The following is a 17,089-nucleotide window of genomic DNA, read 5'->3' as shown; positions in this document are numbered from 1 at the left end:
TTTAAACCAATTCTTTACACTATTTTAGAGAGAAAAGTCTAATTTCAACCCATTCAAACAAGCTTTTTGGTTTGGTCTATTTTTGTCTTCTCATAAACCCAAATATGTAACATAATTTTTAAGAACAGGTGCATTCAAATCCAGCTCTCAAAAAAAAAGGGAATCTGATAACTGTTAGAGGTTTCTCTGCCTTCAACACCTAATTCGGGATATTTCAGTTCATGAAAACCCTGTTAAGGTAGGTTTATGCTTGACGCATCTACCTTCAGAGTAGATGCACAGCGTTTTATTCTCTTCAGCTTTTCCCTGCCGTACCAAATATTCTAGTAGGCTCTAGGGGGCAGTGTAGCACACAGACTGCCAGCTTACAACACTGGAATACAGGTAGAAGTAGAAAACAGTTTCAAGCGTTTTTACTTCCCCTAAGTGTCGTTCAAGAGTGATATTTGTTCACCATCTGTTTATTGTGATATTTACTCGCCACAGGACACCAGCGCTCCGGTACTAGCATTGATTAGCCCTCCAATAGTCAGAGCTTCAGTTTTTTTGTTGTTTTGTTTTTGTTGTTTTTTATCTCGCTGAGCACTGCAGATTTTGGACTTAGGATAAATTTGCAGAAAAAAAATCTGAATTTGGTAAAGATCTGATTTTGACATGTGAATGAGTGTTTCTTTTTTTTGCCAAATAAACAGCAGAAGAAGCACACCCCACCACTAGGGGGAGTCATCAAGTGTTTTTAAAAGGGAAAATAAAGCAGGGCTGCAGAGCTACGCCAGCTTAGTCCAAATGGACTAATGGTTTAAATATTGTTAAAGAATACAAGGAATTGCACATCACTCTCTCTCTCTCTCTAAAGGGCTGGTTATACTCACCCCAGCAGTGTGTCGCAGTCAGCTTGCCACGGGTATTTTTGATTCATGCCCAGTATTGAAGCATGGTCGCCGCTATGTTATTCCACGCCACAATGCAAGAGGGACAATCAAGAACTAGCTGTGGGTCTAGATACTGCCGAGGGGGTGAGGAAGTGGGGGAACGTTTGTGTGACAACGAAGGGATATGAGGTCGAAAAAGCAGGGATCCAGGTGGAAAAAGGGTTCCAGGGTTCTCGCGCACTCTGCAGAGTGTCTGCAGAAGGGATGGGGGCACATTTGCGTTCACTGCGACACACGCAGACGACCTGGTTTCTGAGGATAAATCAGCCTGAAGAGTCTGGTCCCATATTTTATAAGGCGAGTTTGCTGCTATTTTTACTTGCTGCTACTTTTAGTATTTGCATGATTTTCACTTTTGGTTCCGTATGCTGTCTGTGATTACAGCATTCATCTTTAATAGCATTTTCCTATTTAATTTTTCTTTCTGTGTGTGTGTGAGTGTCTTTTGAAGTTTGCATTGCTCATGTTACTTTTTTGAACTATAGAAGCGGATCACTGTACCATTTTAAGGGTATAGTTGAGGGGCTCGCTTCTGTCAGGGAGCCCCAGGGCAGCTGTGGCTACAATGTAGCTTGCCACCATCAGTGTGTGAGTGTGTGTGAATGGGTGAATGAATGTAGTGTAAAGCGTTTTGGTCAAGTCTCCTGACTTGAAAAAAGGCGCTATATAAGTACATGCCATTTACCATTTTCGCAATTTTTTGAAAAAAAACCCACCCTCTCTACTTTAAAAAAGAAAAAATTAACATGTACAACCCTGTACCCGCTCCCGAGAGGGAATGCCTATTAAACACGTGTGAGAGAGTGCATGAGCCCATTTCTCCTCGTGCACGCTCTGTTTTAAAGTTGCTGTTTACATCGCTCACACAAGCTTAATTGCCAAAGTAAGATTTGCAATTTTTCCAAGATGTCAGACTCACCCTCGGTAAATGAAAACGGGGACGAACACATAGAATGGCCTTACATAAACATTATCACCAGAATGATTGACAATTAGGAGGACCACTTATTTTGATGATCCACACGGGAAAAAAAACATCCTCCAATATACCTTTAAGAATCAGTACTATTTAAGTTATGTCTTGATATGCTACCTAAAGAAGCTAATTAAGAAGTTTGATATGCTAATTAAAGAAGCTGCACATTCATCTTATCCTGACTATACTGCTTTTCTTAGTTTAGTTAAAGCCATATATGGACAATTTTTTATGTAAACTACAGAAAGAGATGTTTTTTCAAACAAGGATGTCAGACCTGTTGGGTCTTTGTTGACTGTTGTAGCTGTGTAAACATTTCCAGCATGGTTCTCTGCTTTAGCACTTTGGTTTTCTTCTTGGGAACCAGGCTGTATGTTCCCATCCTCCTCTTCTTCTTACGGGATGAAAGGCCTAATGAGTAGGGTCCTGGTTCAGAGAAAAGGGAACATTCCAAATATCATCAGGCACCAATGGTTTCCATCAGAACGTCAGTCGTTGGGCTCGGTCCTACCTAGGGGAAACTTAGCAGGAGCTGAAGAAGCCGAGGGAGCTGCAGGCTCTGTGGGAGCTGCTGGTGAAACTGATGAAGCAGTGTGCGCTGAAGCTGGCGTTTCTGGTGGACTCTGAGGTAGATGGTTCGACGCAGGCGACGGCTGAGAGGATTTCTGCACATCTGGCGCGACTGGAGACTCCAACTTGGCACTGTTTGCTTGTTTCAACTCCCTGTTAATAAGCTACAGGTGACAAAAACAATGAAATGTTAGAAGCACTGCAACATGGTGAGGTTTAAAGTCTGTTCGTTACAGCTAACCGATAAGCTTTTTTCTCCCAAGATTCCTTCATGTCACACTGATTTACCTTTTATTTTTTATTTCATTCTTCAACATCCGTATTTATTTAAACACAACAAATCAGGGTAGATTTCACCAAGATGCAACTAAATGTTTAAGACCCAAAAGAAAAAAAAGATGGCTGGATGATTGTCCTGAAGACCTATCAGGGCTGTAGCCTAAGCTTTTTTACCCTGAGCATGATTGCTCACAAAGTTAGGGGCAAATTAGGGGCACTATGAACTTTCTTAAATAGCAGCATTTTTTAAATTTAAATAACATGGGTAATAATAACTTATGTTTCATGAGTTTTTCCAATGGGGCTTTCCAGTCACCAAACGCCAAACTACCTGCCTGTTTCTTTGCTGCTCTTTCCTATGAAAGGTTGTCCTCAAAATCAAGCCAAAGGAAGAGTTTGATCCAATCAGATCTAAACAAAGGATTAGCTAGTAAGCAAGCTGGTTTTTTTTTTAAAGGCTGCCAGCTAAAGTGCGGTGCCAGAGGAGCAGTCTGGCGTTAAGGGTTTGGCTCAAGGACCCCGAATGGCAACCTGTGGGGCTTGAACTTAGGACCTCAGGATTCAAAGCTCTATGCAGTAACCACTAGGGCACCACCTCCCCGATGTTAGCTGACATCTCCCATTGAAAATGGAAATAAAGGCCCCTTCTCTTCAGCTAAATAATAATTTATGCAGGTTTTACCTTTACCTTTGTCATATGCCTTTTATTGCACTTTCCGTAAGACCAGTCATGATAATGAAGCCATAACAATTTGATTTGTGTTTTCCTCTGATAAACATGCATATCAAAATAAGGGATGTTAGAAAAAGATAATGATGCAATCACATTTCATTATCATAGGTACATCAACATTAGGAGACAGATCATGATTAAAAATACTCCAAAAACATAAAAAAACAATATAAACTTTAAAAACATTTTGTAGTGTACCAGAAGGTTATTTTAACCTGATCTGAAAATAAATCGTTTTCGTGTCAAATGCATCTTAAAGACCGTTACCAAAGGCACATAGTGGATGAGGTTATGTATGTATGCAATAAATGCAGGGAGGATCTATTTTAGTGCCACAGGTTCAAAGAAAATAAATATGAAATATATAATATGTACATCAAAATTTTTAATACAGGGGGGACATGTGGAAGCGTAGCACATTTGCACAATTCATGTTCAATGGGGAAACTATAGCTACAGTGTTTTGGAAGAGGGAGGGGCTTACTCACTCACTACTCACTGAAGGCACTAAACTATCAGCTATCACGGCATCTGTTGTCACCAAAGTCTGCAACAAGATGGGAAATGGTAGAAATAAAGTCAATGAGCTGGCAACATTGTGCTCATCTGCCTCGGTGAGCTGTTTTTCCCAGCGACGGGCTGTTTCATCATCCTACCTCCAGAATGACCCCCGCTGTGTCCTCGGAGGGTCTACTGCTGAGTTTAAAAGACAGTTTTCGCAGCCCTTAAAAGTCCAGGCATCAACATATATCCATCGTAGTCTTAATGTACATAGTGGAAGTTTGGATGAGTCCAACGGCGAACCAGCTCCAGGGCGGAGAGAGGATACGGCTGACCGAGGCTAGCTAGGCTTACTGTGGAGGATCTAAGGAGCACGGCGAAAGATTGAAAAAGTACGCAGAGGAAACAGAACAGTGAGGGTGGGGGAGAGGCTACTGCTGGCCGGGAGTTACAGGATTATGTTTCAGGAGACTGCCAGGGAAAATGAGCAGCTTGGCTACGGCTAGCCAAGGCAAAACCTTAAAAACGAAGTGCTGGAGTTGGATAAATGACAGCTGGTGGTCAGAGAATGCTGCGGGCATACTGCTGGTTGGTGTCTAGTCTGGAGGTAGGATGATGAAACAGTCCTTCTAGGGATAAATTAAAAAATGTTTTTTTCAAAGCCACCTACAAAGCTCTTAAGATAATTGTCCATTTCATCAGTTGTCAACATTATTTTTTTCTTTTATTCTGATTAATAAAAAGCTAATATCTGTTGCCCCCTACACTAAAATAATCGTCAGTTCAAGATCAGTGTCATATCCTAATTTTGATACCCAATAAAATATTGATGTACATGAGAGAGCAGTTGAAGAAAACCCATGCAGCAATTTGGTTGTAATATGTGTCAAACGGGAAAAGAGATACAGTGGCAAAATAAAACCACCTAATTTGGGGAATATACAAAAAAAAAAACTCCCAGGGTAAACCAGTCAGCTTTGTTCATTTGGAAACAGAGAGTGCATGCATAGCAAGTGGAGAAAACTAAGACATACACAATCAAATTAGTTAAAAAAAAACTCTTTGAGCTTCAGAAAGCTTCAGAAAAAAAAAAAACTTTGTGCAAACCGTACAAAATGTTCTTTGATAATTACCTTTCACAGCCTCACCCCTTTATAAACCATTATGCAACTTTGGCTGTGTCTGAACATCCGCCCTAATCACTATTCAGGGCATTATACAGTGATTATGCTTTTTTAGATGATGTCTAGTGAATGAAAAAGTAATGGATTCCAATTTTCCCCACAATGCACCTTGAAAAGTGGTGATCATCAATGGTCATTAGATGAACAGATATATCCGAGATCACTTTGCGAGAGCTCTCCTCACAAAGCATCATGGGATTTGTCGTGGCAGGAAGAAAGAACAAAGATGGCACAGGCACCATGTAGAGTTAAGTGACCAACAGGGAGGGAAACGTGTTGATCATCTGTCCGAACAGTCAGTTAACCGAGTTCACTATCAAGTCCCTGCTCGATATAGTGATAGAGGGATTTAGGTGTTACGGCGGACATTCGGACACAGCCTTTGTTGTGGCCATTTTTTTAAATTTATTTAAAAAGTACTTTCCATTAAAATTGTTTTGGTGTATGGTGCACAGGCTGGTGCTTCTTTGTATTCTGATTGAGAGCTGGATTGGCTTTGCAGCTATACTTTCTTTTCCCTTTTAAAAAAGGGTGTTGAATATTCCATTTGTTCTTCTTTACTTTTAACCCAGTTAAATGCACAAAATGTTTTAATTTTGGGGTGAAGAAAAAAAAAAAAAGCATCTTTCAGATTTGGAAAAAAGCGTTTTGACCAAGCCTTAGGCTCCAAACTGTTAGTTACTTAATCCCTTCCTATTTCTTCTCCTTTCTTAATAATTTCTTTCAGTGTTTGTTTTGCCTCGATGTGCCGTACCTTTGTTCCATTCCTCCACTAAAGAGAGGAAGAGATATCTACCATTGGCATATATATATATATATATATATATATATATATATAGATATATTTATTAGGGGCGGAACGGTTCACAAAATCCACTATTCGGTTCGGTTCATGGTTTTGTGGTCACGGTTTTCGGTTCGGTTAGCCCGACATGTTGGTTGTGTTGCTGTTAGCATAAACAAAACATGTTGCACTATGCTTGCACACTGTTACACTTTTATCCACAACTTTCTTTTTGCCGTCTTCCAACTCTTGTTGTTTCGCACTCGCCATACCCACACAATTCTCCACAACAACTGATTTTTTTCTGCTACACCCGGCTACGCTGCTTCGCTTCTTCTTCTTCTTGTTTACTAATGGTGAAAAACACACGCGAACCGAACCGAGACAGTCGAACCGAACGGTTCATAAGGAGTCCAAAGAGGTGCCTGGCCTGCATATAAATATTTATATGATTGCGGTATTAACCTAGGTGCTGCATTGTAGAAATTTATGCCAGGTATATTCAACCCCAAAGACTTTCAATGAGCGCTGAAAACTACGACCTCGTAAGACACGATTTTCTGTTGGATTGGATGCAAAATCAGATTGTGTTTTCAAGGTTTTGCACAGCTACATGAACACTCAAGGCAGAAAGGCTAAAAAAAATACTGCTTGAGCATAGGCAGCATGATATTATGAAATATGTAATTACAAAACTATTGCTCAGTATTGAAGTGATATCAATTAAACCATATTTTAATGGATGGTTATTCTCTTTTGAATCTAAATATTGAGATTAAGCTCCTCAGCCACCAAAAACAGACCTGTTTTATGTTACTAAAATATTCAAGAGAAACTTAAATCATGCAATGTCAACAATAACAAGCCAAAGTTTGAAAAGAAAAGGAGACTGAATATTGGAAACTCAGATCGGTGCATGTCGATGAAGAAAGTTCCAAGATGCTTGGAAAAAATACAAATAAAATGACTCAATCCATCTGAACAGAGCTTAATATTTATGTAAGGAAGACAGTAACACATTTTTGTGCAGCCTATCTTTTAAACTAACAAAAGCTGCACTATGGAGGAAGTTCAGAGAAGAACTGAGTGTAAATGTGTGTTACCTTCTGTGCCGGGCTGACTGCAGGTCTGGACATGGTCTTCCGGGCTCTGTGTACAGTAACAGGTGGTGGAATTGTGACAGAACTTGAAGCAAATCCATTTTTAGAGTCCGATGTCCCCTGTCCTGACAGATTCCCCGTACTGGGGGCAGTCCTTAAAGCACCTGAGCTCTGCGCACACCCTGATGCTGAGGTGAGCAGAGGTTTGGCTGTTTGTCCCCCTGTCGGCGAGCCCGAAGGCAGCCTGTTAGTCCTGAGAGGGGAAGCTCCTGAATCGGGCGTCACTGCAGCGTTCGTGTCCTGCTGCTGCTGCTCCTTATCGAGAATGAACCCATTGCTTCCAGTTACAGATCCATGTGGAGTCTCCGCCTCTGCGGAGCCATTTTCATTCACCAACGGCAGAGCCTTAGTGCTGCTTATCGTCAGGTCCGTGTGCCTCCCATTGTCGCTTTCTGCGCCGTTAAGCATCGCCTCTGCTGCAGGGGGAGAGCCGTGTCCTGCTGCTACGTCTTTGTCCTTATCTGATTTAGACAACAGTAGAAATAAAAATGTTTAGTAATGAGACACTGAATCCAAACTTCTCAGAAGTAAATCTGAAGTCTGACCTGACTTCTCCTCTCTGTAGCTCAGGTGATCCAGTCCTTCTTTCTTTGGGGGTGCAACGTTATCCACGGCTAAACCAGCGGGCTGTGGATAAAGTATGTGAACCATTAGTAGCCAGTTAAAAAAAAAAACAATACCTTATAGCAGTGTCATCCTCAAACCTCAGAGGCCTTAATTATATTTCTCTACAAACCTCTTCCTCCTCACTTTGAAGATACTATTTAACATCATAACAACGCTTTAACTCTGATTTCTGGATTACCACCAAAACATTTGACTTTATTTGAGCTATTCATAGCTGAATCTTCTGTAGTACCTCAGGAAAATTGTTCTGTGTAAGAGACAAACTAATTGTTGCGTCGATTGTAGCATTAATCAACTTGAAGCGAAAATCTGTGGAAATAGCAGCAGAGCGATTTCCCAAAGGAAGGTTGGCATGTTTGGGCTGATTGAACACATCCATGCTTTAGAGAGCAGATCAAACCGGTTCAACCAACCGGCTGCATTTTATTGGATTCTTTTATAAGATCCTATTCCTTAAATGCAGTGTTCATTTAATGTTCATGTTTGTTCCCCTTTAAGAAAGATTCACTCTTAGAAAATAAAGAACTTCTCATATTTCTTCTGTAGCAAATGTATGGTTCATTGGGAAAATGATTAAGGGTTGTTCTTCTAAGCAGGTCAAAATATCTATAAAGTGAAACTATTTTTGAGCTTGAGATTTACTAATTTTTCTATTAATACAAAAAAAACGAGGAACAAGAAATAAAATCTGACAAAAATAGCTGCAATTAATGCATCTTAACTCCTGAATTAACCAATTTCTTAGATTATTGGCATCAAGGGGAGAGTATGGTGAGCAAAAAGATACGACACCGCCATCTTTCTGAAATACCCAGCAAATCTAAAACATCCATCAATCATCTCTAACCTCTTGCAGGAAAATCCAACCCTCTTCCCCTTCAGGAAAAAAGGAATAGATCACTGTAGGCTGAATGCACCCATCTTTGTTGCAGACTCTACAGTTTTTTGTCAGCATTTCAGCACAAATATAAAAAGCAAGAGAGGCTTGGATCGGCCTGACCTTTAAAAACATCCAGACAAGCCTGAATGACGAGTGTTAAGGCCCCCTCTTTACTCCGTTTGAGGCTTTTAGGAGGCCAAACAAGGCCAGGTGCAAACACATGTAGAGAACAGGATCAGGAGTCTTTCTAAAGACAGAGTACAGTGTCATTTCAAATTGGCCAAATCAGAAAACCAATAGAACGTCGAGACACCCAGAGGCTGCACATTGACAAACCCATCCGGACACTTTCTAATCAAGGCCGTCTCATTTTTTTCCCAGACAGCCTGAGTCCTGCATGCAAGACACACTCTACACAAACCATCAGGACAGACATCCACAGTCCACCTTACAACGAGTGATTAAGAGAACTTAAATCCAAAGGAGACCAGCACCTTGTCAATCAGTAAGAAGCTTTGCTCAACAGCTCCTCTGTGGCACAGAAACTGAGGCTGTTTCCCAAAGACCTTCCAGTCTGAGTGGAGCTTGACCTGCTGCAGGAACACCTGGGAGTGGAAGGACTGGAGGAACCCTGCGGTTTCCTCTATTTAATCAAAGAGCAACACAAAAAAACAGCTCCGTCTCTCCCCCTAGTGGTGAAAAGTGGGACTGAAACTGAAGTCAGAAGGCAGGGAGAGAGAGAAGGGGGAAGGGAGGCAGAGAAAGCTTTCTGCAGAGCTCCGCCATTTCACAACTAGACTGTTTACTGACATGGCCCGGCCATTGCAGCAGCTTTCCACTAGATGGAGAACTGAATGGGGTTGAGAGGCTTATGGAATAAAACGCTGAGGAATCTCCAAATGTAAAACCAAACCTGAGGGAAATGATTAGCAGAACTTAAGGCCTCACCTAACATAAAAAGATGGTGGATTAGACTAAATGAATACCAGAGTCAATACTGCTGTTAGACTCTGAATATTACACCACCGTCTCTTCAATGTCGGGTGAGGCTGGTATGTCAAGGCCTGCCACCTATCTTTAGATCTTTCAGTCACTAAATTATTCTTTTTTTCCAAACAGGAGGAGTTTAGAGAGCTTTGAATAAAAAACATTTTATTGTAATTATAACTCCATCCATCCACCTCAGACCAGCTCTCCTGTTCCTGCTTAAATAACGAGCCTTCCCACACCCTGATGGTACAAACACCACGTCTTCAGGCTGTTTTCCTTTGAGATTAATAAAGCGTTTTTGAATTCAAATGTATCCTGTTTGTTTGCAACAGTTGGTAATGGTACGGTTTATTCACCCTCTCCTGCAGTTCCAAAACATGGCTGTCCCACTATTTAAAAAGCAAGACAAGAGGATGTGAGGCAAGACGAGCACATTACAGTAAACAAGGAAACGGCTAAAAAAAAAAAGTTATATGTAAAGACAAATCAAGTTTAAACAATCTTGTGGAGCTATGCAAACTAGTGAAGAGATAACGGTCTACAACTGAATTTAAAAACCAAAACAGCAATGACACCCCATGCACCTGCTTGCAGTTTCTTTTTCTTAATCACAATGTTGGTGCAATACCCTCTGGGCAAAGTAGATGTGAATTAGAGAGAGACAATACCTTTTTTTTTTTAGGGCTGCTGCAGATTATTTTGAGTTTTGCAGCATCTTTATGCAGATGTTGCTTTTGTTTTACTATATTTACAGAGTAGAAATAACACAGTGATAACAGTTAAAAGTCTCTATGTAAACAAAAAAATAACATTTATTAACAAATCAAACAAAACATTAACAGTGGATAGCAAATAGAAGGATGTGGCAACGCATGTGCTTCACACGATCTAAAAAGTAGGACTGCTGAATGCATTAATGAATCAGTGAAAGCCTGCGTCAGCTGATATGGATTCAAGGAAAAACCTGAATAATGACCGATGTGTATGTCACTCTTGCATGAATTTCCTTATTTTAAATCGATCTGTGGACATTTCAATGAAATGGAGCAGCAGTTTTAGGGCTGGGCAATATATTGCCTTTTTGAAAAATATCTTCTTTTTTTTCAAAAGAGAAAAGAAAGAGGTCTATATATGTTTGTATCAAATGGTCTACTTTTTAATAGTATTACTGCTATGAATTCTTGCCATTTCTGACGTGATCTCATGTTAATCTATAGTTGTTTGGTTTGAGTTTTGAATCAGAGGTGTCTCGTTATGATTATTTTATGGATAAATATCTTAAATATAGCCATACAGTCCAAAAATATCTAGATATTATTTTTGGTCCATATGTGCAAATCTTTCCTATTGTTTTCACCACTAGCAGCCCTTTTTAATAGTCCAAAAACTCATCCTTGTTCTTATCTAATGAGCATTCTTCCATTTTTGCAGAGTATCGTACATCATTTGTGGCAAATTTCAAACACGACCAATCAGCGCTTTATTTCAGGCATGGTTTTATTCCTCCCACCTCTTCCATAAACGGCAGATATTTGGAGAGTATAACCTACACTTATCCTAATAACAGAGTATGGTTTTCCCCACGGTTTTATAGGCCAGGTTGGTTGCCATTACTTGTCTCCCACCACTGCCAGAATAATACACCTTTCCCACTGGCACAAAATCCCATTTAAACCCAGAAAAAAAATCGACTTTTAGTGGCAGTGGGAACAGGTCAGAGCTGCGTGTCTACCCAGGTCAAACGACTTTGCATTAAAATCGCCTCGCCTCTGATTGGCATGCTGTTGGAACACCGGAACCGGGTTGAACCGCTAATTTACGTGACACAATTGAACACAACGTGTAGACGTCAACAAGCGTCTGATCTAACAAGCCGAAACAAGGTCTGTTTACATTCGATAAACATGGAGCAGCACTCGTAAGAGAGATTTGGACAGATAATAGAGCAAAACAAAAAAGCATACTGACTACACCTTGCTTCCTTACATGTTGCATTCCATTGTTTACTTTCCTGATTTCTGTTGCTCTGGTGACAGCATCAACCCTAACCCAGCATGATAGTGTCACCAGAAACGTGACACTATCACCGACGTCACGCAGCTTGCTAGCTAGGGGTTAGGCTCAGCCTTTTCTGCTGGTGGGAAGGTAGCCAAATGTCAATTTTTAGCATGTCAACCCATATTTGAAAAACACGTTAATCCGCTTTTTTCAGAGGGAGAGAGGCTTAAGTGTTGTTTTTACATAACCGTTTCTCTATACAATAGAAACAGTTGGAAAATACATGATCTGTGATGAAATGAGTCAAAACACTTGACTTTTGTTTCCTATATGATCAATACAGGAACAGAAGAGCAGACGAGTCAATATTTGTTTCTACTTATCCACATGCTAATAACTTCTTTAAATTTTTCAAGCTAAATGAGCTGTGGGTATGATGATCCCGCTCGTATACTTTTTTGACAAAAGAGGAGAAAACTAGATTAGGTTGACCCAGCGCCATGTAGCTTGGATGTTAGCATGTCGTCAGAACAGCTTCATGGCAGCAGTGAAGGTAAAAATCAGCCTAGGGTATTTAACCCATAACAATGAGTTTGAACCTAAATCTTTAAAATGATTCTAAAGGAATGAGTCAGTTAAGATTGTTTTGTACTCAATGAAAAAATATATATTTATATATTATGCTTTGTTTTATAGTTGTGGCATTTTCTTAATATGGTTGCATTTGCCAAATAATCAGAATTTTAAAATCGAAATTTCTTAATCGTAGAGGCATTTCACTTTTAGTCACATTATATTTAACAACAGCAAGACTAACTTTCTCATTTTCCCCCTGTAGATGGCAGTAACACGCTGATGGTGGGTTTGATACCTCACAAAAGGGAAAGTGTTGTAGCTAGCACACAGATCTGTGCTGACAACCTAGCATTTCTATACAACAGTAATGTCTAGCAACGAAGGACTCTGGCCAACAGAGCATTTTGGGCCATGAAAACAATGAAACCCTGAAGCCAAACGTATATATGGTTGTGGTTCGTGTTGTGAAAAACTGTAAAAACAAAAAAACAAAAAAAAGAGCAGTTATGTTAGGAAAAAAAAAAATCACAATTTCGGCTATAAGCATAATAGCTTAGCACTAGTTCTAACCTATGCTTTACCAGTTGTTAACTATAGAAACAACATTTTTCGGCTATGAACAGGAAGAGTTTTTTGTTTTTACTTTTCTAATAGCTCTTTGTGCTAGGGCTGGGCAATGTTTTTCCATTTGCAGTGTTGTCGCAATTTAACAAAAGTTTTTAATCGCAGAAAGACAAAATTTTGGATATATTACATTTAACAAGAGTAACTTTCTCACTCCAGAGCTTCACAGGTTTAGTTAGGGTTTGTTTTCGATTCATATTTCAAGTACAGGTTAAATTCCAACTTTTAAGATTCAGGATTGATTCTTTGCGATCTGATCTTAAATTTGATAGCTGGTATTAAAACATTTCCCTAGCTGTAACCTGAATTTCATGACTGCAGAGTTAATTTAGTTTCATATCAACATTTGCCAGCAAATCAATCAACTAGTGGTAGACAATGGCTACTGTAAGGAGAGCTTGGATAGATTTTCTTTTGAAATCTATCCTTAGTTACATAAATCGAACTTTAGAATTAGTATTAGGAATTTTTTATTTATTTATTTATTTTTTACAATGCACAACCATGATAATGTCATGAAAACAATCAAAACCCTGGCGCCAAACATGTACATGCTTCGGCTTAGCAAAGAGGACAATTGAAAGAAAGTTAATTGAAAGAAAGTTGCAACTGAAATCTTGGTTGAAACAAAAAAATAATAATAATGCAATAGATAAAGGCAGGCCTCAGAAATATGCAGCAGGGGAAACAAAACACAGTTAAACAAATGGACCTTCTGCAGCTGACACAGACTTCCAGAAAGCTTTAGAAAAATTTTAAACCCCCAAATGATTCCCTGTCGTCAGCCAATGTGCAGCCTGTGCCATAAAAAGTAGAAAAGCATGTTTCTCTTCGCTGGCCTTGAAGTGATTAGTTTGCTGGTTACCTGTTTGCACTTTTTTTTTTAATATTACTTGTTTTACATTGGAATTTAACCAGCATTACATTGCTTGTTTCAGGGTTCACTAACTGATAACGGATTTAAAGAATATAATCTAACTGTAAAAAACTGATATTTATTCACTGCAATTTTTTTTGTTAAAGTATTTCAAGTGTATGTCTTGATGTAAGACTTACTAATTGGTAATAAGAGATAACAATGACACATAATTAGTCAAATTTTCTTATTTGCTGTCAACATTTAACTTTAAGCAAAATCAAGGCAGGTCACCTTAACAGCACCCACCACCCAAGCATGGTCAGTTTTCTGGATGAAGCCCTGCATAGTTTCCAACCTTAGCTACAGATTTCTGAAAGGCCTTCAGTGTCATCACCTCATTATTTCTCGCCTGTTTATAATGTCCTCTTTGGATTAAACTGAGCTCTGACAAACCTCTTACACCGTCCTAAACCCTAATCCTTCTCTAAACTTTTACACAACTTTCTACCAAATCCGTCTGCTCCGCTCCTTTATCTTCTGAGGCCATCAAAAGCAGCTGAAACTACACTGAGAATAAACAACATACATGTAGACTCTTTATTAATCCTGTGAATTCTGAAGTTAAACGATTGGATTTTATTTGGAGGCATCAGAAAGAGGTCTGAACACAAATTAAAAAAAAAGGTCAGTAGATATTTGTTCGCACAAATGTAAAAAAAAAAATCTGTGTAATTTCCTTCGACCTTAGAAATTCTGCTCTACTTTATAATATTCTCTCTCTGCATCTTTCTCAAGAAAATAATAATCCAATGTAGAAAAGACAGAGTGTAAAATAAAAGTATGTTAGTTTAAGAGGTCAGGATACACATTTATTGATCCCACAAATGAAGTTTTCCATCTCCTCCTCCTTCCTGTCAGCTCAAACAGCCAAATTATGCAAGGATCAACCAAACCATAGAATAACCAGACCAAGTGAGAGGGATTCTTAGTTCCATATTTACATCAATGACTTGCCTGCTGATGCATTAACATTTGAGAAGAACAAAACATGCAGGTATGTCTATAAGAATCAATCAAGAGGGAAAATCAGAAATATCCAACTGCTAATACAATGAACTCATCCTGACACACAAACACAATGTAATCATGATATGCAGACTAATTAGAGACCTCGGGAATGACATTATAGGATGAGAAGGAAGACCACAGGGAGGCTGCAGTAAACAGATCGTCTGGGGATCCGACTGGTGTCCCCCTTTGAGGAAATGTACAATCAATGATCGGATTACTCATGTTTTCTATTATGTGTCCCTGCACAGGAGTTGCAGGGTGGCATGAATGCAATCGCCACTTCCCTGCCACTTTCAATTTTTGACAGCATTTCAGCACAAATATGAAAGTAATAGAACCTCGGATCAGTCTGACCTTTAACAACATCCAAGCAAGTGTTAATGACTACTGTTAAAGCTCTCCTCTACATCATGTGAAGTTTTTAGGAAGCCGAACAAGGCCAGACACACATGAGGATCAAAAACAAGAGAGATAAAGCAGATCTGGAAGACAGATTTTTCCTAAATGGAGAAGCAAATTGTGACCCAATTAAAAAACCAAAAGGACACAGAGGCACCTGGGAGCTGCATACTACTAACTCATTTGGACAGTTTGTCATCAAGGCCTTCTCTCCTTTACCAGACAGTCTGAGTCTTCTCTGCAACCCAGGCCCAAATTACACAAGCAAAAAGGCCAGAAATCCACAATCCTTCTTAAAATAGGTGCATCAGAGTCCCTGAACCCAAGGCAGACCAGCACCATGTCAATCAGAGAGAACCTTTGTCAATCAGAGACAGCTTAACCACTGCTCTGCAGCACAAAAACTGAGACTGTTTCCCAAAGACCATCAAGTCTGAGTGGAGCTTGACCTGCCGGAGGAATACCTGGAAACAAGAAGACCAGAGGAGCACTGCAATTTCCCTGCTTTTGTTCAAAGAAAAACACAAAACCAACCTTTTCTCTCCCCCTAGTGGTGGAAAGTGGAACTGAAACTGAAGCCAGAATGCAGAGAGGGGGGAAGGGAGACAGAGAAAGCTGTCTGTAGAGCTCCGCCATTTCACAACTAGACTGTTTACCGACATGGCACAGCCATTGCAGCAGCTTTCCACTAGATGGAGAACTGAAGGGGTTGGGAGGCTTGTGGATTGGAACACAGAGGAATCTTCAAATGTAAAACCAACGCTGAGGGAGATGATCAGCAGAACTAAAGGCCTCAGTTAACATGAAAACACAGTAGATTACACTAAATGTGAAGCAGTATCTTTGAAGACATTTTACCCTTAATGGTTTAGAGTTGAATACCAGATTCTATATTGCTGTCAAGTTTGGAGTACTACAAATACTTTTGTATTTTAAACCAGAACAATCCTTTATTGTCTCTCCAAGATCAGGTTTAGCTGGTATGTCGAAGCCTGCAACCTATCTTTAGAGTCAGAGCTCCAAAACGTAAAGTATCCAAGCTTTTCACAAAGAGAGTTTACATCGAAAGAGACAGAGGCAGCGTCTGCAGGAGACTACATTTACATTCACTTTTTTTAAGCTATTACACTGCTTTAATCCTTCCTTGCTATGCCTTAAAAATTTAATATGTTTTACTGCGATGGTTCAGATATTCCTTCTGCTTTAGGTCTGTTAGAATCATCATTATCAGAACTGTTTTTAGTTAGGTCTATAGGCTGCTTTGCCCACACACACATTTCAGCTCAGCCAACAGCCTCCCGTGGGTAAGGGATAGAAAATCTTTGAGATGGCCACCATGAAACAGTGACTTTGTTTTCCCTGAGCCACTTTGCAGTTAAATTGTTATTCTTGTGCATCACCTTCATCTTAGTAGCTGATGTCTAGAGATTCTGTTTCAATTTGTCAACCTATTTTGTGAAGTGTGATAGTCCCTCCTTCATTAGAATGCGTCAACAACATGATGCAGCAACCTACGTACTTCATAGCCATAAGATGTTAAGATTTCATAAATGTCTGCTTTTACGTCAAAATGTAAAGGTGGTCACTGTAACAAAAAACATTTTAGTGCGTGCCCACATGAAGCTGGGTGTAGAAGTGTCGACCAAGCTTCTATTCATGTCCCCATGAAGCAGGAGCAAAACTAGCTATATTTAAAACCTGCACCTGTTGTGGGAAATTTTAAGGCCAGCCCCCAGTGCCGGTCGGTGTGGACAGCCCTAACCACTCAACTGACTAAAAATTGGAGGATTTATAAATGCATGCAGGTAGCTTACCAATCCATCAACACCAGCAACTATGGTGGACTTCAGAGTTGCAGCTGTGCTTCAGGAGCTATTGAGATTTATGCTGGATTTTATCCCATTTTTAGTTTCTCTATAGTGTTTAATAGGGGTGTAAATCACATC

The 17,089-nt window shown here is 39.7% G+C and overlaps 1 protein-coding gene across 5 annotated transcripts in view; it reads right to left on the bottom strand.

Annotated features, from left to right (window-relative positions):
* Positions 1–17,089, bottom strand: part of ehmt1 (euchromatic histone-lysine N-methyltransferase 1) — a 62,320-nt gene that overhangs the window by 28,300 nt on the left and 16,931 nt on the right. For 4 of the 5 annotated variants that reach the window (XM_015373191.1, XM_015373189.1, XM_015373190.1 and 1 more), the window contains exons 2-5: positions 7,665–7,746; positions 7,063–7,580; positions 2,420–2,642; positions 2,186–2,334 (exon numbers count right to left, since the gene is read on the bottom strand). In XM_015373191.1, coding sequence (XP_015228677.1) covers positions 2,186–2,334; positions 2,420–2,642; positions 7,063–7,580; positions 7,665–7,746 — 972 coding nt within the window. Of the gene's footprint in view, positions 1–2,185; positions 2,335–2,419; positions 2,643–7,062; positions 7,581–7,664; positions 7,747–9,120; positions 9,253–17,089 lie in introns of those variants that run through there. The other variant, XM_015373193.1, reaches the window with a different exon arrangement.

The sequence above is a fragment of the Cyprinodon variegatus genome, unplaced genomic scaffold (assembly GCF_000732505.1).
Source record: "Cyprinodon variegatus isolate N-32 unplaced genomic scaffold, C_variegatus-1.0 Scaffold82, whole genome shotgun sequence".
Classification (NCBI taxonomy): Eukaryota; Metazoa; Chordata; class Actinopteri; order Cyprinodontiformes; family Cyprinodontidae; genus Cyprinodon; species Cyprinodon variegatus.
This window is presented reverse-complemented; position numbering and strand designations above follow the sequence as displayed.